The sequence below is a fragment of the Culex pipiens genome, chromosome 3 (genome assembly GCF_016801865.2).
Source record: "Culex pipiens pallens isolate TS chromosome 3, TS_CPP_V2, whole genome shotgun sequence".
Taxonomy (NCBI): Eukaryota; Metazoa; Arthropoda; class Insecta; order Diptera; family Culicidae; genus Culex; species Culex pipiens.
The window spans coordinates 75822379-75844456 of NC_068939.1; the positions used below are offsets into that span (position 1 = coordinate 75822379).

Below are 22078 nucleotides of genomic sequence, written 5' to 3' on the forward strand. Positions count from 1 at the left end.
TTCAAAAAGTAATAAAAAGTAATTTTGTATAGGCGATGCTAGTCCACGCATGCCAAGGAAAATTTGATGCTCTTCTGGGGAAAACGGTTGGTTCCGAAAACCCCGGATGTATTGCCGTTGAGCTCGATGGGGGTTGAACGAATCGACCTGGTCTCTTAGGGAAAGTTGTTCTCCAGACGATTCCGCTCATTTCTGGCCATCCTAGAAGTTTCTACATGTTTTCCCCAGGCCTGTAGGAGCGAATGAACGAAAATTCAAAATTTCCTAAAGTAATTTCCATGTAAACTTGAACTCGCTTGAGACAAGCCAGTTTTCAACCAAATGAGCTGAAACTTGGCGTAAGAGTCCCTATGGGTATGCCCTACAAGGGGAACTACACCAGAACTTGATCTGAGAACTTTTCAAAATCCGTACCCACCCTAATATATACACCGCTTAAAACTACAGATTGTCAAGGCAAACAGATTGGCCAATGTTTGACAGATCCAAACGCGCTGGACACCAACCGCCATTTACGCCCAGCAAAACTGGCAGTGTTGCAAGCGCAAAACATACGTTGCCAGAGCCGATTTATTTTGCATCGACCAATCTGTCTCCCTTGACAATCTGTACTTAAAACTGGAAAAAGACTCATTTTGCGAACCTTCCAGTCTGCCAGCACTGGCCGTCACTCACCTGCGCCTGGCGGATCGATCGACAAAAACAACAACAGCAAAGTGAGCCGAGAAAGGTGTGAAACGTCATCCGCAGGATTTCAACTTCAACGCAAAGAACCTGCTGGCAGGAAAAAAGTTCCGAAAAAGTGGTCCAAAGGTGGTTCCAGTTCCGGTTTGGATGATTCCAGTTGTATGAAGCATGGTTCTACCGTGTGACGATGCAAAAAAGTGCTAACTTTTAGATTTTATGGTAAATTTTGAGTGAGAAATTTGGCCCAGGAAGAAACTCCACTTCAAGGAAGGGAAGGTTTGTTTACAAGTGCCCTCTGGCACGGCACGGCGCTGGGGAAGGACACTAGCGGCAAATCGATTTTTGGTGCAGGTTTTCCTTCTGTGTGTGGCAAGCACAGTCGACGACGCAGAACGATGAAGTTTGTGCGGATGTTCCGGGTTTAAGGGGGTTCGGCGACCAGCAACGGAACGGCAGCTCTCGATGACCACCCATTCGACGGCCAGTCTGCTGCGGAACGGCCTCAACGGGCCAGCCCATCATCACAAAGTGAGTAGTTGGGTTCCGGGGGGAGCGGGAGGAAAATAAAACTTTGCACTCTGGAACACAATATCGTTTATTTATAAATATGTTTCAAACGTCCCGAGACCAATCAATCAAATTAGACATGTTTGTGTGGGTTTTTGCTACGTCGGGAACCGTCCACAACCCGGTCCGGCGCTATTATTAGAAATATTACTTTGACTGAAAAACAGCAATTCAAGCAGATTTGAGCGATCTCAGTTTCCAGAAACTTGAATCTCCACTCGAAACGCCCCTTTTCATCACCCTCTCAAAACTCACAATACGGAAGTTCTGGGCGGGGTGCCCTCCGGCGGCAGGGCGGAACGTCTTCTCTTCACGCGGACAGGTGAAAATCGAAAAATGTGATAACAAGAAGACAGCAAGAAAGGTCGGAAGAGAGGGGATTAATTTGTCGATATTCTGCTGACCGGGATTGGTGGCGCAGTCAGTGTGATGGAATCTTGTCACCGAGAATCGGTGTCGGGACGACCAACAAACCATTTGATTTATTCATGATTCAAGGGTGTTGATGATACTCTTTTTCGTGTTTCGTCTTTTTTCTCGGGGGAGGTCGGCGTAACCAGAGAAAATCGAAATGTAACACTTTTCCTCCTCTTTTTTTTGGGGGTGGTTCTGACCAGGGAACTGGACAGCTGGGCACAGGGTACAAGGCAGGGAAAGTGTTTTGATTTATGTGCGTGAAGGGTGTGTGTGCGTGTGTCGGCGGTTCTTCTTTTCGGTGACTGGTAGCTGGCAGTGCGATGCAGTAATGCTCAGGGCATGAAAGTTGGAAGATAGCGCCTGTGCTAGTGGGTGGAAAGGTGATAGAATTTTGAGGCAGATTGCTACAATTTTAATGAGGTTTTCTAACCGTTTCTTTGGGAATTTCCCTGGTGTCACGGAGCCTTTGAAGGTACAGATTATAAAACGAGCAAAACTCTCTAGGGTTTTTACGTCAAATGTCTTCTGAAAAAATGTGAAAAAAAGTATTCTATCAACGTTACAAAATTATTACATGAATATTACAATACAAGTTTCCATACAGCCAGGGCCAGCTCAGGCCATACAAAATGGGCATGTAAACATTTGAAAATTTATATCTTGCAAGATGGACTATTTTTTCCCATAATTCTCAAAATTATTGATTGGCCATTTGGGTGACTTGCGCCATGTTAGGGTGGTCCTAAATTCGATTTTTACAAAAACCACATTTTTCAAAAAATCTTAGCTCCGCGCACTATTAAAATATTTGGACGCAAATGAAGGGTGGTGAAGTTTTAAAAATATAGCCTAACATTTGTAAATGTCGTACTAAAACTAAAAATTCTGTTTTGAAGATCTCGTGATCAGAGAGCCAATTTTTGAAAATATTGTAATCGGATGCTTCGGGAAATTGTCCATAACATATACAAAAAATGTAAAGTTTCATGAACGGAATTATGAGAAATGTTTTTTTTTTGAAAATAAAGTCTGGGTTTCTGACGCGCGAAGCGAGAAATTGTGAAACTTAGAAAAATTAATTCTTTTCAATAAAACTGCGATAACATGAAAATTTAAGCGATGACTTATACAGTACTTGTTCGGTATCTGGGCTGAGAACGTCAAGGCCCGTTCTTACACTGAAAATTGCGAATTGCGAATCCTTAATTTTCATATTTCTTTAATTTTGACTTGAAATTATATAAAAGTTTGAAAAAAGTATTTTTTATTTATTGAACATGATTTTTGCATCCATTAAACCCTCGGTCATTTCGGTTTGTTTGGGTTTTTGACGTTTGTCTGCTTTTTAACTGGGCTACGGCCCAGTTATCGAGCGCCCAGTTAAAAAGCAGCCGAGTTAAACAACGCACAGTTACCGAACAACTACTGTACTTTTTTTGGGTACTAAAATTATCGTAATTGAATGCAACTTTGGTACCCAAAAAATTATAGGTCAGCGCTTAAATTTTCAAATTATCGCAATTGAGTAGTTCTCTAGAATTTCGCAAAAAGAAACTGATTTTCAAAATTGTGTTTTTTTATTTGTGTGAAACTGTTTCCATCGATTCCTTATGTTCAAAAAAGCCATTTTGCATCAGTAGTTTCTTCATACAAGTCTCCATACAAATTTGGGAACTGTCAAAGAAAAGTGGTATGAAAACATAAAAAATATCTTGAGAAGGGATTTTCTGATTACTTCGGGAAAGTCATGATTTATTTTAAATAATGTTTTTGGGCAAGTTTTAAAAATGCACACACACAAAAATCAAATAATCATTTTTAGATGAAAAAATGAATTCCAAATCAAAAAGTTCTTTTGTGAAAACAGCAAAAAATCCGATAGTACATGCAAAAGCATGTGCATCACCTTCGTCAAAAAAGACACTTAACACAAAAAAAGTTGCATCCTACGGGATTCAAACCCAGCACCAATAGTAAGGACTGCCGCCTTAGCCCGCTCGGCCATCAGACCGATAAAAAATGGGAAGGATAAATACATATATGAGCTAGACTGATGGGCTACATATTTTAGGGTGTAACATTACATAGAATTTCATAAAATAATGCAAAATTTATTTTACACCCAGGCCTTTACACGCAGCTGGATTAATACTATCTTTGCTGTGTAAAATTATCTTTTCTAGTTGGCCATTCAAATCATGAAGCTTGATACCCATAATGCCTATGTTTGATTGGACAAGGTACGGGTTAATATCAAAATACCAAAAGTACGTCGTTTATCGATCACCCAGTTTCTATGGATGACCCCCAAAAAAGTTTATATTTTCACCAAACATTCTCCAAGATGTGTACAACAATTGATTGAATGAGTTGTACGATATCTTCAATCCAAAAATTATTAAAAAAAATCAAACAAAAAAATAAATAACCCAATGTGACAAAGTTAGTTTTCAGCAAAGTTGTTCAATCAGGATGCTAAAACATTTGCTACGCAATACAGGACATTCCAATTTAAAAACGTGATATCTCAAGAAATATTCAATTTGCCTTGTGGTTTTGATTGAATTTAATGTACATAAAAAAAACTCTCAGCAATCGAATGCAATTGTCAGTTTTCCCGTAAGTGCTCGTCCAAAGGGTTAAAAAACACGGCAACACGGTACGTAAATTTTGAGTACGCCATTGGATTCTACGTCAAAAAATCTTCAAATTTGCGTTACCCAAAAGATGACTGTTTGTTAATATTAAGGTTTTTTTTTTTAAATCTAAAAAAGGGGTGCCATGGGCGCGGGGTGGGCCAAATGGAAATGTCACCAAACTTGTGATACTTTGTGTCTGAGGTAAAAACAACCCCCATGCAAAACATGAGCAAATTTGGTGAAGCTCGATGTCGGACGCGTGGTCACTTGGGAAGGAATGACAATCTCTCATTCGAGCGGAGCTCGTTAGTTTGAACTCTACCGACATTTCTATCGCCTTACCCATGACTGCATTCGAATGATTGCTGCTACAATGCAGCACCGCACAAGCAAGAAAGAGAGAAAAAAGAAAAAAGAGAAAGCGCGTGTGCCTTCGTGTCGCACGGCTCCATTGAGTCAATGATGAAAGCTGACTGACTAGCTCTTTCAAATTTCGGGCATTCACTGTGATTGACCGTTCCATCTTTTAACATTGCCTGCAACTTTGCCGAAGACACCAAATCAATCTGAAAAATGTTTGCTCAAATACAGATACAGAGTTTCGAACATTTACATAGTGTTTTTGTATAACCACCCTTTGAATTTGTATGGACGAATGAATGATAAACAATGGCTAATTTTGGCGCATTTAACGTTGGATTTAAGATTTAGTCTTTTTAAAGAATGAAACTCGTCTAGAGTGATGGGTTGCATAAATAAAATTTGTTGGCATCGTTCACTGTGTCGGTCATGTTGGTTTAGCAATAATATTGAAATCTTGATAGTCACTAGTCGAATTGCTTTCATGCAAACATGAGAAGTACAGAAGTTATCTGAATGTCGTTATTTAGGTATTTTTAGTTCAATTTGCTTTTGCTAGGCGCGACAATCAACGAATTGGCGCAACTGTGCGTTGCATTGAAACAAACTGATAAGATTTGAATAACTTTTAGTAGTCTACAGTGCTAGTGCCTTTATTCATAAAATGTCCTTATATAAAACTACCGGTATGATAGAAATCCCAAAATTGAATGATCAATCGTTTACTTTTTCACTTCAATAATCATAAAATACACAGAAAAAAAAATCTTAGTAATATTACATCTGGGAAGGGGTACATCTTTTATGACAGAAAAAAGGTGTAATTTTACCTCTGGAAATGTATTTTACCACTTTTCTGGTGTAATGTCACTTTTTCAGTCTAAATTGAGGTAAAATTACATCATAAAAGAGGTAATATTCAACCTTTCAAAATTACAGCTTCCAAATTTACATTATTTATTACTGTGTATGAAAGGTTGTGCAATTTCTGAAATTCTCAACTATTTATATTTTCCTTTCATTTCCAGACAAGATTCTTTCTTGTAATGATGCGCCTCAACCTAAAGTTTCTGCTGATATGCCTCTGCTTCGCCGTGTTCCTGATCACGTTCACGCTGTGGACCAACTGCGGCGGGGATCTGCCCTTTGCGCGGGGGCTCGTCCCCAAGTGGAGCAGCCACGCCCGTTACGAGAGTGGTGAGTTTTTGTTGTTTGAATTTTGAGCAGTTGTGGGATTACGTTTGTGATTTTATTTTTCAGGAGAGAATCCGCTGGAACTGACCGAGGAGATCGACTGCGTCATAAACCAGGAGTATACGATCGGATGTCGCAGGGAGGGCGACGAGGTTTATTTGCCATTTTCGTTCCTCAGCAAGTACTTTGAGGTTTACGGATCGTTGAACACGGTGGATGGGGCTAAGCGGTTCGACTGGGCGCACAGCTATGGGAAGGTTAATGCCCCGAAGGGCGGGTACGATCCGAAGGGGATCTTCATGTACTTTGAGAACTACAACGTGGAAATGCGCGATCGGGTCAAGTGTATTAGCGCGATCGAGGGGGTGCCGATTTCGACGCAGTGGGAAAGTCAGGGCTATTTTTACGCCACGCAGATTGCCCAGTTTGGGCTGTCGCATTACAGTAAGAATTTGACGGAGCCGGAACCGCGGCGGAAGATTGTCGAGGATGGCGACAAGGAGATGGCCGAGTGGCGAGTTCCGAAGAACAGCTCGTTGAGCAGGGCGTTTGTGCGGGAGAAGGAATCGACGGTGGTGCATTTTTCCACTGGGAAGCAGTTTGACAGTGCGATTACGCTGCCGATGGACCACGTGTTGGATCTGGTGCTGAGCGTAAACCTGCTGTTGAGGCCGAACTCGAGCTTCACCGTCACGTTGCAGAATCGGGAAACGCAAAAGTTGTACAACGTAATTTACATCCTGGCGGATCTCATGATGAGCGTTCAGGACGACAACATTTACTACGGCATTGGCCAGAACAGCACCTCGAACTGGCGGAGGTTAACGCGGGATTTGTTTGTAGATCTGCAGAAGGGTCTGCCGCAGTACATCAACACCGAGAAGCGACGCAAGATGCGGCGGACGGAGCTGAAAGTGGTGGAAATTTCCTTCCTCGGCAACGGCAGCTTCGACAACTTAACCCTCGCGACCAGCGAACACATTAGTCACTTTTACGACGCCGCCGAGTGGATGATCCGTCACCAGGACCAAAGCACCGGTGGTTGGCCAATCCCAGTACGAAGAAAGCTCGGTCCCGGCTTCGGCGAACTCTCCCGCGGCTGGTACTCTGCGATGTCCCAAGGGCACGCGATTTCCCTGCTCGCCCGGGCCTACTTCCACTCCCGGGGAGACAAACGGTACCTGAAGGCGGCCCTGGACGGGCTCAAACTGTTCCGGATACCGTCCTACCAGGGCGGCGTCCTGGCGACCTTCCTCGGCAAGTACGCCTGGTACGAGGAATATCCGACGACGCCGCCGTCGTTCGTGCTCAACGGGTTCATCTACTCGCTGCTGGGGCTGTACGATCTGAACTCGACGGCGCCGGCGAACCACTCGAACGAGGCGGCCGCCCTCTTTGAGCAGGGCATGCTGTCGCTCAAGAAGATGCTGCTACTGTTTGATACCGGGTCCGGGACGAGCTACGACCTGAGGCACTTTACGTTGGGTATGTTGGCTATGATTTCACTCATGATAGTCTTGAATTTAAAATTCTGGTAATATTTTAATCGGAAAGATCAGAAATCCTTCCAAACCTCCCTCCCCTCAGTAAAATCCTTTTCTGATCATATCTTTCGTTTATAACACAAATAACTTTTGTTTTTTACTTTTCTGAAAAAAAAACAAAATTCTAAAAATCTAGGAACTCAAAAATGAAAAGTAAATATCAAAAATGCAATTTTTCATTTTTCAAAAATGAATCTAAGAATTTAAGAATTTAAGGAATTTAAGAATTTTTTAGGAATTTAAGAATTCAAGAATTTAAGAATTTAAGAATTTAAGAATTTAAGAATTTAAGAATTTAAGAATTTAAGAATTTAAGAATTTAAGAATTTAAGAATTTAAGAATTTAAGAATTTAAGAATTTAAGAATTTAAGAATTTAAGAATTTAAGAATTTAAGAATTTAAGAATTTAAGAATTTAAGAATTTAAGAATTTAAGAATTTAAGAATTTAAGAATTTAAGAATTTAAGAATTTAAGAATTTAAGAATTTAAGAATTTAAGAATTTAAGAATTTAAGAATTTAAGAATTTAAGAATTTAAGAATTTAAGAATTTAAGAATTTAAGAATTTAAGAATTTAAGAATTTAAGAATTTAAGAATTTAAGAATTTAAGAATTTAAGAATTTAAGAATTTAAGAATTTAAGAATTTAAGAATTTAAGAATTTAAGAATTTAAGAATTTAAGAATTTAAGAATTTAAGAATTTAAGAATTTAAGAATTTAAGAATTTAAGAATTTAAGAATTTAAGAATTTAAGAATTTAAGAATTTAAGAATTTAAGAATTTAAGAATTTAAGAATTTAAGAATTTAAGAATTTAAGAATTTAAGAATTTAAGAATTTAAGAATTTAAGAATTTAAGAATTTAAGAATTTAAGAATTTAAGAATTTAAGAATTTAAGAATTTAAGAATTTAAGAATTTAAGAATTTAAGAATTTAAGAATTTAAGAATTTAAGAATATAAGAATTTAAGAATTTAAGAATTTAAGAATTTAAGAATTTAAGAATTTAAGAATTTAAGAATTTAAGAATTTAAGAATTTAAGAATTTAAGAATTTAAGAATTTAAGAATTTAAAAATTTATGAATTTAAGAATTTAAGAATTTAAGAATTTAAGAATTTAAGAATTTAAGAATTTAAGAATTTAAGAATTTAAGAATTTAAGAATTTAAGAATTTAAGAATTTAAGAATTTAAGAATTTAAGAATTTAAGAATTTAAGAATTTAAGAATTTAAGAATTTAAGAATTTAAGAATTTAAGAATTTAAGAATTTAAGAATTCAAGAATTTAAGAATTTAAGAATTTAAGAATTTAAGAATTTAAGAATTTAAGAATTTAAGAATTTAAGAATTTAAGAATTTAAGAATTTAAGAATTTAAGAATTTAAGAATTTAAGAATTTAAGAATTTAAGAATTTAAGAATTTAAGAATTTAAGAATTTAAGAATTTAAGAATTTAAGAATTTAAGAATTTAAGAATTTAAGAATTTAAGAATTTAAGAATTTAAGAATTTAAGAATTTAAGAATTTAAGAATTTAAGAATTTAAGAATTTAAGAATTTAAGAATTTAAGAATTTAAGAATTTAAGAATTTAAGAATTTAAGAATTTAAGAATTTAAGAATTTAAGAATTTAAGAATTTAAGAATTTAAGAATTTAAGAATTTAAGAATTTAAGAATTTAAGAATTTAAGAATTTAAGAATTTAAGAATTTAAGAATTTAAGAATTTAAGAATTTAAGAATTTAAGAATTTAAGAATTTAAGAATTTAAAAATTTATGAATTTAAGAATTTAAGAATTTAAGAATTTAAGAATTTAAGAATTTAAGAATTTAAGAATTTAAGAATTTAAGAATTTAAGAATTTAAGAATTTAAGAATTTAAGAATTTAAGAATTTAAGAATTTTAGAATATAAGAATTTAAGAATTTAAGAATTTAAGAATTTAAGAATTTAAGAATTTAAGAATTTAAGAATTTAAGAATTTAAGAATTTAAGAATTTAAGAATTTAAGAATTTAAGAATTTAAGAATTTAAGAATTTAAGAATTTAAGAATTTAAGAATTTAAGAATTTAAGAATTTAAGAATTTAAGAATTTAAGAATTTAAGAATTTAAGAATTTAAGAATTTAAGAATTTAAGAATTTAAGAATTTAAGAATTTAAGAATTTAAGAATTTAAGAATTTAAGAATTTAAGAATTTAAGAATTTAAGAATTTAAGAATTTAAGAATTTAAGAATTTAAGAATTTAAGAATTTAAGAATTTAAGAATTTAAGAATTTAAGAATTTAAGAATTTAAGAATTTAAGAATTTAAGAATTTAAGAATTTAAGAATTTAAGAATTTAAGAATTTAAGAATTTAAGAATTTAAGAATTTAAGAATTTAAGAATTTAAGAATTTAAGAATTTAAGAATTTAAGAATTTAAGAATTTAAGAATTTAAGAATTTAAGAATTTAAGAATTTAAGAATTTAAGAATTTAAGAATTTAAGAATTTAAGAATTTAAGAATTTAAGAATTTAAGAATTTAAGAATTTAAGAATTTAAGAATTTAAGAATTTAAGAATTTAAGAATTTAAGAATTTAAGAATTTAAGAATTTAAGAATTTAAGAATTTAAGAATTTAAGAATTTAAGAATTTAAGAATTTAAGAATTTAAGAATTTAAGAATTTAAGAATTTAAGAATTTAAGAATTTAAGAATTTAAGAATTTAAGAATTTAAGAATTTAAGAATTTAAGAATTTAAGAATTTAAGAATTTAAGAATTTAAGAATTTAAGAATTTAAGAATTTAAGAATTTAAGAATTAAGAATTTAAGAATTTAAGAATTTAAGAATTTAAGAATTTAAGAATTTAAGAATTTAAGAATTTAAGAATTTAAGAATTTAAGAATTTAAGAATTTAAGAATTTAAGAATTTAAGAATTTAAGAATTTAAGAATTTAAGAATTTAAGAATTTAAGAATTTAAGAATTTAAGAATTTAAGAATTTAAGAATTTAAGAATTTAAGAATTTAAGAATTTAAGAATTTAAGAATTTAAGAATTTAAGAATTTAAGAATTTAAGAATTTAAGAATTTAAGAATTTAAGAATTTAAGAATTTAAGAATTTAAGAATTTAAGAATTTAAGAATTTAAGAATTTAAGAATTTAAGAATTTAAGAATTTAAGAATTTAAGAATTTAAGAATTTAAGAATTTAAGAATTTAAGAATTTAAGAATTTAAGAATTTAAGAATTTAAGAATTTAAGAATTTAAGAATTTAAGAATTTAAGAATTTAAGAATTTAAGAATTTAAGAATTTAAGAATTTAAGAATTTAAGAATTTAAGAATTTAAGAATTTAAGAATTTAAGAATTCAAGAATTTAAGAATTTAAGAATTTAAGAATTTAAGAATTTAAGAATTTAAGAATTTAAGAATTTAAGAATTTAAGAATTTAAGGAATTTAAGGAATTTAAGGAATTTAAGGAATTTAAGGAATTTAAGGAATTTAAGGAATTTAAGGAATTTAAGGAATTTAAGGAATTTAAGGAATTTTAGGAATTTTAGGAATTTTAGGAATTTAAGGAATTTAAGGAATTTTAGGAATTTTAGGAATTTTAGGAATTTAAGGAATTTAAGGAATTTAAGGAATTTAAGGAATTTAAGGAATTTAAGGAATTTAAGGAATTTAAGGAATTTAAGGAATTTAAGGAATTTAAGGAATTTAAGGAATTTAAGGAATTTAAGGAATTTAAGGAATTTAAAGAATTTAAGGAATTTAAGGAATTTAAGGAATTTAAGGAATTTAGGGATTTAAGGAATTTAAGAAATTTAAGGAATTTGAAGAATTTAAGGAATTTGAGGAATTTAAGGAAGTAATTTAAGTAAATTAAAGAGTTTAAAAAATTTAAAGAATTTAAGGAATTTGAGGAATTTTAGATTTTTTTTTTCTTTTTTTGAAACTAATTTTCCGTTCCTCCCCACCAGGAATCGCCCCCAATCTGGCCCGCTGGGACTACCACGCGACCCACGTGAACCAGCTGCTGCTGCTGGCCACGATCGACCCGGACCCGATCATAGCTCAGACGGCGGAACGGTGGAAAAACTACATGCTCGGTAAGCGAGCCCAGCACAATTAATGGGAAGTAGTTTTTTTCCCTATTTTTTCTGTTGTCGAAATTCCAGCAACAAAAAATGCAACACTGGCTCTTCCTCTTCCTCCTAATGCCTTACACACACATACACGAGCACACATACAAACACACACTCACTTACGAGTGAACAATGAGAGAAAATTAGTAACGAGCGAAGTTAAGCTGATTAAGTCATTAAAAAAGACAACCACAACATTTTGAGAAACAAATTTGCAAAAATAAATTTCTTTTTTTTTGAAAAAGGAATCAACACAAAAAACACACAACTTTTAACACATTTGTAGCTAGTTGATTGTTGTTTGAGCGGTGGAAAAATACACAAACAAACTGCAAAATGATGGACCATCGCAAAAAAATATAGCAGCAAGGTCGAAACAACAGTGTACTTGTATCTTAACTTAATACACACAAACACATTAAAAATAGTGGCCAGAATAGTTAAATTCAACGATTTCACAACACTTATCACGAAACACACAGCTAGAAAGAAGATAAACACTGAAAGACACACGAAACTAACTTATGGTACGTTCGTTTGATGGCTAGTGCCACACTGAGTGCCGCACTCAGAGCTGTCAAAGTGTTTGTTTGAAGAAACTCGCGCTAGTTCCACACGAGTTTCGCCGCCATCTTGGAACTGAAACTCTAGTGCCGCACTCGATATTTTTTCAGTTTCATGCGAGTTCCAAGCGCACTGACAAATGACGTTCGATTGAACCAAAACTGACACCGACGAGTGCGGCACTCAGGGCCGCACCGGCTCTTCAAACGAACGTACCATTAATTTGTTCAGATTTTTTTGAGTTTCTAGAAAGTTTAGAGTAGGTAGAGCGTCGTGCAACTGGATTTAGGATTAAACCTTTAAATATAATACAAAGCGAGCTGTTGAATGAATGGAATGGAGTGGAACGAAGTGATGGTTTTAAAATCGTGTAAATAGAAGAAAATAATTTAACAAAGTAGGATTACTGTTGTTGGTGATCGCACGGAAAAGGGTTGTTGACGTTAGTAGCTGACGCAGGTTTTGAAATAGTGCACCAGATCGAATCAGAGAGACTTACTTTCTTGCCGTTTGTTGGACATGTTTTGCATTAAGTTACTTCTCTTTGTATAATGTATGATATAAAACCTAAGTCTGTTGTACATTTTGTTATGCTTTAAGCTATTTATTATGTTATTCTTGCGTCTATCGAATTATATTTAAGCATATCTCTAAGGTATTATTGAGTTCGTTTTCAAATTCAAGAGCAATTTGTAGCAACACGAAAGTAGCATATCAACAATTCACAAAGTCACAAATACACTCATATTGATTTTTCATTTGAAATTCCGTACAGAAAAAAATATTGAGTAAAAATAATAATATGACCGTCACAAATGCATTCTAGCAATCAGCATTCGCATGGAGATGGCGATCTTGGCGGGTTGCAGACTGGATTTCGTCATGTATATGTGATAATTGTCCAACCCTGATTGCTTAGAAATTGATTAAAGGGAATTAAAACCAATTCTATCAGAACAGGACAAGCAGCACCAAATGTCATCACAGATACATCCTAGCAATATTTTCAAAGTCAAAAGTTTGGAAGGGGCAACTCCGAAGAGATGCGGTGAATCTCGAGGTGTTCCGCTCTCTCCTCCGTTGTACCTCCGGAGTGAGGGTCTTGGTTACTTCCTGCTGAACGACGAGAACCATACTAGGCAACGGGCTTCATCTCTCTTTAAGATGACAGTTTCTGACTACACATGTCCCAAGGGCAAGCAATTCTTGCATTGGGTCACGTGGAATCTGCTGTTCCGATAGGCTATCCATTGGACGATGACTGAACCCACTTTCTTCACTGCACTCAGCTCCTTGTAGCTGGTATGCCTTTTGAGGAAGCTTGATCGTGAGCATTTCCAAAGCATTCAGATTGTAGTGTTCCTTAAGTGTCAAACCACAATTAGGTTATTCGCCATGACGTCATTTGACAGCTCGTGTGTACTGTTTACATGGTCTTGGTAAATTTTCGACGATTTTCCCCGAACAAAATCGACGATCGCATCGAACTGAGCCAAATCCTAAGTCCATGTAAACAGTGCACCCTTTTCTAACCTCCAAATCGAGTTGGTGTAGAATCTAATTCGGTATGTTTTGACAAGTTTGCAAACAATGCTTCCCTACACACCACAGTTTCAAACTGGACTCTGTTTCTCTGCCTTCCGTACCGATGGTTTTGGTTTCGACGTCTGATGAAATTCGCACGCTTGGGACAGCTGCGGTTCGTGGCTTCGTGGGCTCCAGAGCAGTTGGCACACCGCTCCGCTTCACCTCCCCTTGAGGTGACAGTTCCCGGTTCCATGGCCCAGCTGCAAGCAGTTCCTGTACTGGGTCACGTTTGGTCGCTTGTTCCGGTAGGTCTCCCACCGGATGTGAAATGCTTTCAATAAGCGCTTGATTACACTCAGCTGCTTTAGGTTGGTGTACCCCTTGGGGAACGTGACAATGCACCTTTACAGCATCCGGGTTGTGCGATTCCTTGAGGTTCTTTTTGACGTATTCAGGTGAATCCGTTGGAAGTCCTCTGACAACGATGCGGAGTTCCCGCTCGCTTCGTTTCTCGTGGGTAAAGAACTCCACATTGTTCGCAATCAAGTAAACCCGCGCGGTTTCAAAACGGTCTTCGGAGAGGCACAGCATTTTGATTCCAAATGGAGTGTTGGTTTATAACTTGGCCGACAACATTACACTCAACCCCCGGTGGTTGGTCACTTTTTCGTTTGACACTTTTTTAGTTTGTACCCCGTTGGTTGGTCAAAGTCAAACTAAAAAGTGACGAACTGTCACTTTTTACACGGCGCTTACGCACACTATCAAAACAAACGTTTGGTAGTGTGTGTGAACTCCGTGTAAAATGGGTGTCAAACTAAAACGTGACCCCGTTCGTTTGACAACAGTTGGTGTCAAACCATCGGGGTTTGAGTGTACACTCCTCAGCTTGGAAAAGCTCGCATTCTTTACACGCAGAAAAAAGAATTATCAATTCGATAAATTTCTGACATCAATTCGATAAATAAAATTATCGGTTGGCAACCAATAATTTTGACATAGGACTATGTCTCTACTTACTATATTGGGGGGCCAGTTCAGAAATTCGATCCAAAGCGTCACATTTGAGCGTTCAAAAAAAGGGGACATTTCGAACGCTTATATCTTTTTTCCGTGTGAATTAATCCAGACGGTTGAACCACCAATCGAAAGGGGAAGACTTCAGCTATCGTTTAACTACATAGGAAGTTTGACTAAACATAGTTAAAGCACTTAAAACATGCAATCAAAATGAGTAATTTTTCAGTACAAATCGGACAGATGACCAATCAGAGCGAGCGTATGCATTCGAGGCCGCGCCCCTTTTGTGCCGTTCTCCGGCTGTGCCGCTATTTAAGCAGAAAATTTTGCAAAAGAAAGTCACTTTTTAACGAGCACTCGAATTGTGCACGTCGGGCCGGCGCGGAGCAGCAGCAGCCAATAGAAGAAGAGGACCAGTAACCATAAGGAAGAACCACTAGCAGCAGAAGGAGGAAATTCGAGCGAAGCGGACCGGTGGAAGTCGCTATGATGCGGCGGTTCTCATGAAAAATGGCCATTTCGACAGTGGTGGCCAAAACCTGGAGTGGCCGGTGCCCTCAAAGCAGGTTCCCCCGGGGCCCGGAGGGCCTTTTACAGAACCATACGAGTTGTTGCAATATGGGTATCAAAATTCATGGTTTTTGATACTGAACATGAAAATTACCATTTCGACAGTAGTGGCCACAACCTGGAGTGGCCGGTGATCTCAAAGCAGGTTCCCACGGGGCCTGGGGGGACATTTACAGAACCATACGAGTTGTTGCAATATGGGTATCGAAATTCATGGTTTTTGATACTGTACATGAAAATTGACATTTCGACAGCAGTGGCCACAACCTGGAGTGGCCGGTGCCCTCAGAGCAGGTTCCCCGAGGCCCGGAGGGCCTTTTACAGAACCATACGAGTTGTGGCAATATGGGTATCAAAATTCATGGTTTTTGATACTGAACATGATAATGGCCATTTCGACAGTGGTGGCCAAAACCTGGAGTGGCCGCTGCCCTCAAAGAAGGTTCCCCCGGGGCCTGGGGGACATTTACAGAACCATACGAGTTGTTGCAATATGGGTATCGAAATTCATGGTTTTTGATACTGTACATGAAAATTGACATTTCGACAGTAGTGGCCACAACCTGGAGTGGCCAGTGATCTCAAAGCAGGTTCCCCCGAGGCCCGGAGGGCCTTTTACAGAAACATACGAGTTGTGGCAATATGGGTATCAAAATTCATGGTTTTTGATACTGAACACGAGAATTGACATTTCGACCGTAGTGGCCATAACCTAAAGTAGCCGGTGCCCTAAAAGCAGGTTCCTCTTGGGCCCAGGGTAACATTAACCGAAACAAACGAGTTGTTGCAATATGGGTATCAAAATTCATTGTTTTGATATTTAACCTTCAAATGGCCATTTCGACAGTAGTGGCCACAACCTGGAGTTGCCGTACCCTCATGGATGGTTCACCTTGGGGGAACATTTAGGACAATTTTGCCGACAAATCTATGAAACAAAATACAATAATCTTATTCCAGATTTCACTAGCAATCCAAAAACTCATTCAAAATGTTTGGTCCTATGTCTTTCGGTTATGTCTCTGACATACCATCTTGAACTTTTTTTTATCAAATTTGATAAGATTTCTTATCAATTTGATAAATGTAATTTATCAATTTGACAAAACAATTATCGAAATGAAAAACGTCATCGAGGGAACGTCAAAAGCAAAATTTGTCAGATCGATAAAACTATTTATCATTTTGATAAATCATTTTATTAAAACTATAAATGTTTTTATCAAGATGAAAATTGTATTTATCGTTATTACGCAGGTCGTTTTTTGTACTTCTGAAAAATTGAACTCAAACAATTTTTTTTTTGCTGAGAAAAATTCATTTATTTACATAAATTTGTGTTTTTACCATGTACATTATGTTATTCCCATCCTGCGCTGGTTCACCAACAATCTCGCCTCTCCAGGCTGTGGGTCCACCTCCATGGTGGACCAACTGGCTCGAACATTCTTAGTGACCGATTCTTCAACAAATAGCAGCCAAGTGCTTCTGAGGTGTACCTCGGATGAGATTTATCTGAAAAAATGAAAATAGATAGATTCCTCTGTCCTCTGTTGTTTTCTCTACCTCCGGTTCTAGTGCTAGCGGACTTGCCGTTGCGAAGTGACCATCTTTACCTTAACTTTTGAGGTTCCCGGTTTCTACTGGAAGCCGCAACAGCAGGGATAGCGCTGGTGGTGGCATTCTCGGCTTTATATACTTCTTCCAGTACGCTTTTCGCTGGGTAGCTTCAGAGGAGACTGCGTTTTTGACTGACTCGACGCCGACAACGACGTCGATTCGCCGCACGGTTTTCACAGGTTTCGAGGACAAACTCTCCGGATACAGCGGCTTTGTATCAAAACAGGTTCCACATTTGTTTTGTTTATGTTTCGAATGACAGGAGAAAACGTGCACACGAAAAATCAAGCTATAATTGAATTTATCAAACTAACAATAAAAATTATCGTTTTGATATTAAAAATTTATCAACACGATAAACCAAGGTTATCAAATCAATAACTAAAAATTATTAATGTTGATAATGTTATTTATCAAATTGATAAGGCTGAACTTTTCTGCGTGTACCACCAAAAAAATGTGGTTTCTTGGCCACTGAACCGGTGGATGCCTCCTTTCGCGGCTGGGTTACCACTGTTGTTCTCCAACAGCGAGTTGAACTTGTTGTTGTTTCGGAGCTGTTCCTCGTTGCCATTTCCGACGACGGCTCCGTCGTCACTAGTCCCGCGTTCCGACAACGGGAAGAAAAGCGTGGTCGGAGGAACCTCCATCCACAAGCACTTTGGCACAGCAACAGCACAGAAAAAACGCGACCACCACCTTTAACGGTCAAACGGGTTCTCGCACAAAGTGATTTGTTGACATTTTTCGGCACCCTCCGCAAACGTCAAACCATATAAATTTGTTGCCAAATCTTTTCCGGGAGAGTTCCGGCAGGAACTTTGTACTGGCTTGACGTTTCGGGAAGGTGCCGCAAAATTTGGTTATGTCACTGATTGCAGAAAAAAATAGGTTTTGTTTACTTATTTCACTTTTTTTATTTCCGTCAATGACTGCTGAGATCAAAATGACAACTTTTATTTGCAGTTGCCACTTCCATCGTGTTTTCTACAAGAGTAGCAGAAAATTACTCAGAAACAGCTGAAAATTTGGCTAAGTTTTCTGCTGTTTAACCTAAAAAGTCGTTTAGAGTTAGTGAGAGCTATTGAAAACTCTCCTCCCGAGGATGATTTTCACTTTTTCACCTGACACTCACACTTTATTTTTACTATAACAAAGATGTTAGGGTGTTGGGGCACAACAGATTTTTGTACGGAATTTCAAATGAAGATTAAACATTTAGAGAGCTTATAACAACAAAAATCTGCTGTATATATATAAAAAAAACACATCAAATACAATAAAACAAGCACAGAAAAACCAACTAACATTTAAATTTTGTAAAGCCCAAAGTTGTGCAAGTGGGAAGAATGACGGTCACATAAATTGTTAAAAATGAACGAAATCAGAAGCAGCAGACAGCGTACTGTACTAGGAATCAGTCAATAATGGAGAGAACCAACCATTCCGTTTTTGTTTCGTTCAAAATTGACTGCCTATTATTTTTGAGAATGTTTATTCGTTACTTAATCAATGTAAATTTAAACTTATTTTTTTTTTGGTTTCATTCGAAATGGGGTTGTTAAACACTCTCGATAAATTATTAAAAATAAAACTATAAAAGACTGTTGACACTGTACGAACTAGGTTTTGTAACTAAAAAGAGAAAATAAAAAAAAAACCCAAAAATAATGCTTCGAAAAAGCAAAACTTAACTAATTGGCTAGAAACAATCACACACCCTGTGTAACAAGTTTGAGTTTGAAAGCTTAAGTTGCCCAGCGCTAAACGCTGCTCCTCCTTGGAACCGAACACGAATTAACACACATTTTAAAAGCGCGTAGTTTAAATAAAAAGACAATAAAAATAATGAACCAGGAATGGGCGTGCGAATAGGGAAGCAAGTTGTAGAAATGTTAGTGATTATTCGGACTCAGACTACTCAAAACTCTCTCACTCACCTCTTTTGTTGTTGTTTGAGACACGATTTGTAGAAGGCAGGGCGCTACTCCCGGTAGTAGCAGCAGCAGCAGGTTTAGCAAGCAAAAAGGCATAATCAATTATATTGTACAAAAAATGATCGGAACTAAGTAGATAAATGTAATTAACAGAAACTAACAAAAAAAAGTAAACGAAATATCCCGTTTCACTCTTGTCGAATTTTGTCGAATCAAACTTGGAATAACGATACAAACACACAGACACTCATAAACAAAACACACGCACTCACTCACACATACAGAGAGAAAGAATAGAACAAATTCTCAGCTAGACTCTCAGTATGGTGATTTACCAAAAACCACTTGACAAACCATGTTCCTCCTAACTAAATGAAATAAAACAAAACCAAAACTAAACCAGATTTGTATAAGTTTTTGAATATTGCACACACATCAGTCAGAATGGCAGAGTTCCACTAAACTCGTTTCCCTTCCTCTCGTCTGGAGTGTGTACTAGCGCGTGTTTGCTCCTTTTAGGCACGGAAAGTTACAAGTAGTGTTCAATAGCCTCAACCGATTTTTAAACAAAACTGAACCTCCTTCAAAGCTAGTATTAGTAAGCTCACCCACACACACTCAACCACATCCATTTGTTCTTTTCAAGCGTGTAATGAAACAAGTTTAATGAGAAGGGGTTTAGTTGAAGGTTTTTGAAAACGAAAGAAAGGTTTTAGCAGAAGAGAAATAGATTGTTAACTCACAAACTTATTGCAATAGAAGTACTAAAACTTGGTTGGACTCGGCTGAGAAGATTTGACAAAAAGATGGGGGATTTAGAGTGAAAATATAGGACAGCTAAGCAAAATATCGACAAACAAATGCACAGACAACAGCTCAGAGTAAATCCAAAAAATATTTAAAAACACTGCACACACTTACACTAACTACACTCACTTACACACAAACAAACAAACAAATACACAACAAAAAGTATAAAACAAGTATGTCAATAAGAAATGAAATAAGACAAGTAAACGCAAAATGGACTATGATTAATATTAGCCACGTGTGTATATTGTTGTATTTGCTGAAACAATCCGAAAAATACCTTCTAACAAGTCATCGTCTAGCACTTGGGCGTTATTGCGATTTTATTGCATGTTAGGTCTGGATCGTCCACGTAAAGTTTGGGTCATAAAAATTAAACGTGCAAAATTTTTCACTTTGGTGTTATGTTTACGTTAATTATTCACAGGTTTGTTGAATATCTTAATGATTGCAGACTTCGCAATTAATTTTAGTTAAAATCTTTTTTTCACAGCGAGTATCGTAAACACCCGGCTTAGACAACCCAATTGGGGAATCCATGAATTTGGGACATATTTAGAAGATGTAGTGGAGAGTGTAGTGGAAACTATGGACGTCACTGGCATTGTGTAAAAGACTCAAGATATTTGGCTTTGGATTTTTTCTGTTGAGTATATACCATGATATATCCCATGATATCGGTAATGTTTAGATCGGTAAAGCATCTGTCAAAATGAACAAAATTTTACCAAATATCGGCTATACAATAAACAACAATGAACTTCAATACCTAACTTTGGTGATTATTTTTTGTTCAGCAGTTGGAAAGTCGGTAAAAATTCCAAGTGTGTAGTGAACCTTTTTCCAAAATTTAAAAATACATTTCTGATAAGATGCCAGATTTCCCATCAGAATTGCATATCAATAGTCAAATTACTCAAATTTACACAACCATATGATTTTTGAAATTTTATATTTTTTGAATTCAAATCAAAAAAATCAAACCATCCACATTAACGACCCCCGGGTCTTTTGTGGTCTCTATTGCAAGTTTCTGCTCGAACCTAGGAGTCCGAAGGCTTGAATGGGGAGAGCACCCAAACCTCTTTCTACTCCAAGGAACCTTCCACCCCAGTGTTTGAATTGTTTATTGTTTATTCGTCAAGCTTATGTAGACTACTTACAATTTTCTTACATACTAGATATTATTTCTATTGTACAGATTTTTTCGTAGTTCCGGTTTAGACATGTCGAAATGTATGTACTGTGAATTTTCATTATAAAAGCGCATCATTTGATTTAATGGCGAATTTTTTAAATAATTTGTCGTGTATGCAGTTATTCTAAAAAGTTGTGAATGTCTAAGAGTACGGCTTGGTTCATGAATACTATTGTGTATTACTGAAAATAATGCTGCTGACTGTATGCGTTGAGAAATAATGTCGTTGATGAAAGAGAGCATGGCAAATTTACGACGTTCTTGTAATGATTGTATGTTTATGAGCATGCAGCGTGCTTCATACGATGGGAGAGGAAATGCAGTCCAGTTAAGTTTACGTAGTGCGTACAGTAAGAATTGTTTTTGGACAGATTCAATACGTGCTTGGTGTACGGCATAGTATGGATTCCAGACGATACTACAGTATTCCAAGAGTGGCCTGACATACGTTATATAGAGTAATTTAATAGTATACGGGTCCTGGAAGTTGAATGCAAAGCGCTTTATAAAGCCTAATGTACTTTTTGCCTTGTTTATTATTGTGTTATAGTGTTCTACAAAAGTTAGTTGTGAGTCTAGGATGACACCTAGATCACGTACTACTTTGCATTTTTCTACTGGTTGGTTTCCTAATAATACTAGAACTGACGACCTTTGGATTGCGAGTCCAACCGCCGCCAGCGATTCCACCGGAGTAGGCTTGGTTTGGTGTGTTGTTTGTACTTATGGCATGGAGACGACTCCTACACCTGGAATGACTTAACGGCCTAACAACCAAGGCCGGGACCGACATTTTACTTCCTCATCCGATGGAAGGTTGGAGCAGATGGGAATCGAACCCAGAATCATCCGCTTACAAAGCGGACAGCGTAACCATTCGGCCACGCACTGCCATTCAATAAACACAATAAACTACCGGTTGAATTCATCCTTTTTATTTTAAAATGTATTACAACATGAATTTTTAAATAATTGTGTAATATAACACAATTTTTACTGTAATACATTTGGTGAATTTTCGAAAAATCGTTTTGTGTTGATATTTTCTTTAAACTATTTAAGACCATTTTATATGAAGGTTGTGTTTTTTTAAATAAATAATTATTAATTTATGGAAAACCTTTGAGAGAAAATAAGCAGAGGATGTTGTAGATAAAAGTTGATTTGATTATATTTTTATTTCCAAGGTCGTTGCAAATATTTTTCAAAGTTTATGTCACCCCCCTTCAAAATTGGTCCGAAAAATCAGGGGGCAGAAATTTAAAATTTTAAGGAAATTAGAAGTTTG

At 36.1% G+C, this 22078-nt stretch overlaps 1 protein-coding gene across 1 annotated transcript; it reads left to right on the plus strand.

The window, feature by feature from the left end:
- The first annotated feature begins 698 nt into the window (after positions 1 to 698).
- On the plus strand, positions 699 to 19825 carry LOC120415752 (D-glucuronyl C5-epimerase B). Its single transcript, XM_039577360.2, has 4 exons — positions 699 to 1215; positions 5699 to 5867; positions 5931 to 7349; positions 11380 to 19825. Exons 1-4 carry the CDS (start codon positions 1150 to 1152, stop codon positions 11529 to 11531), a joined length of 1806 nt encoding a protein of 601 aa, XP_039433294.1. The 5' UTR covers positions 699 to 1149; the 3' UTR covers positions 11532 to 19825.
- The last annotated feature ends 2253 nt before the right edge of the window (positions 19826 to 22078 follow it).

Coding starts and splice junctions, on each gene's coding strand:
- LOC120415752 (XM_039577360.2), top strand. CDS start 1,150: ATGACCACCCATTCGACGGCCAGTCTGCTGCGGAACGGCCTCAACGGG. Junction 5,868..5,930: donor CCACGCCCGTTACGAGAGTG/GTGAGTTTTTGT, acceptor TTTATTTTTCAG/GAGAGAATCCGCTGGAACTG. Junction 7,350..11,379: donor CCTGAGGCACTTTACGTTGG/GTATGTTGGCTA, acceptor CCTCCCCACCAG/GAATCGCCCCCAATCTGGCC.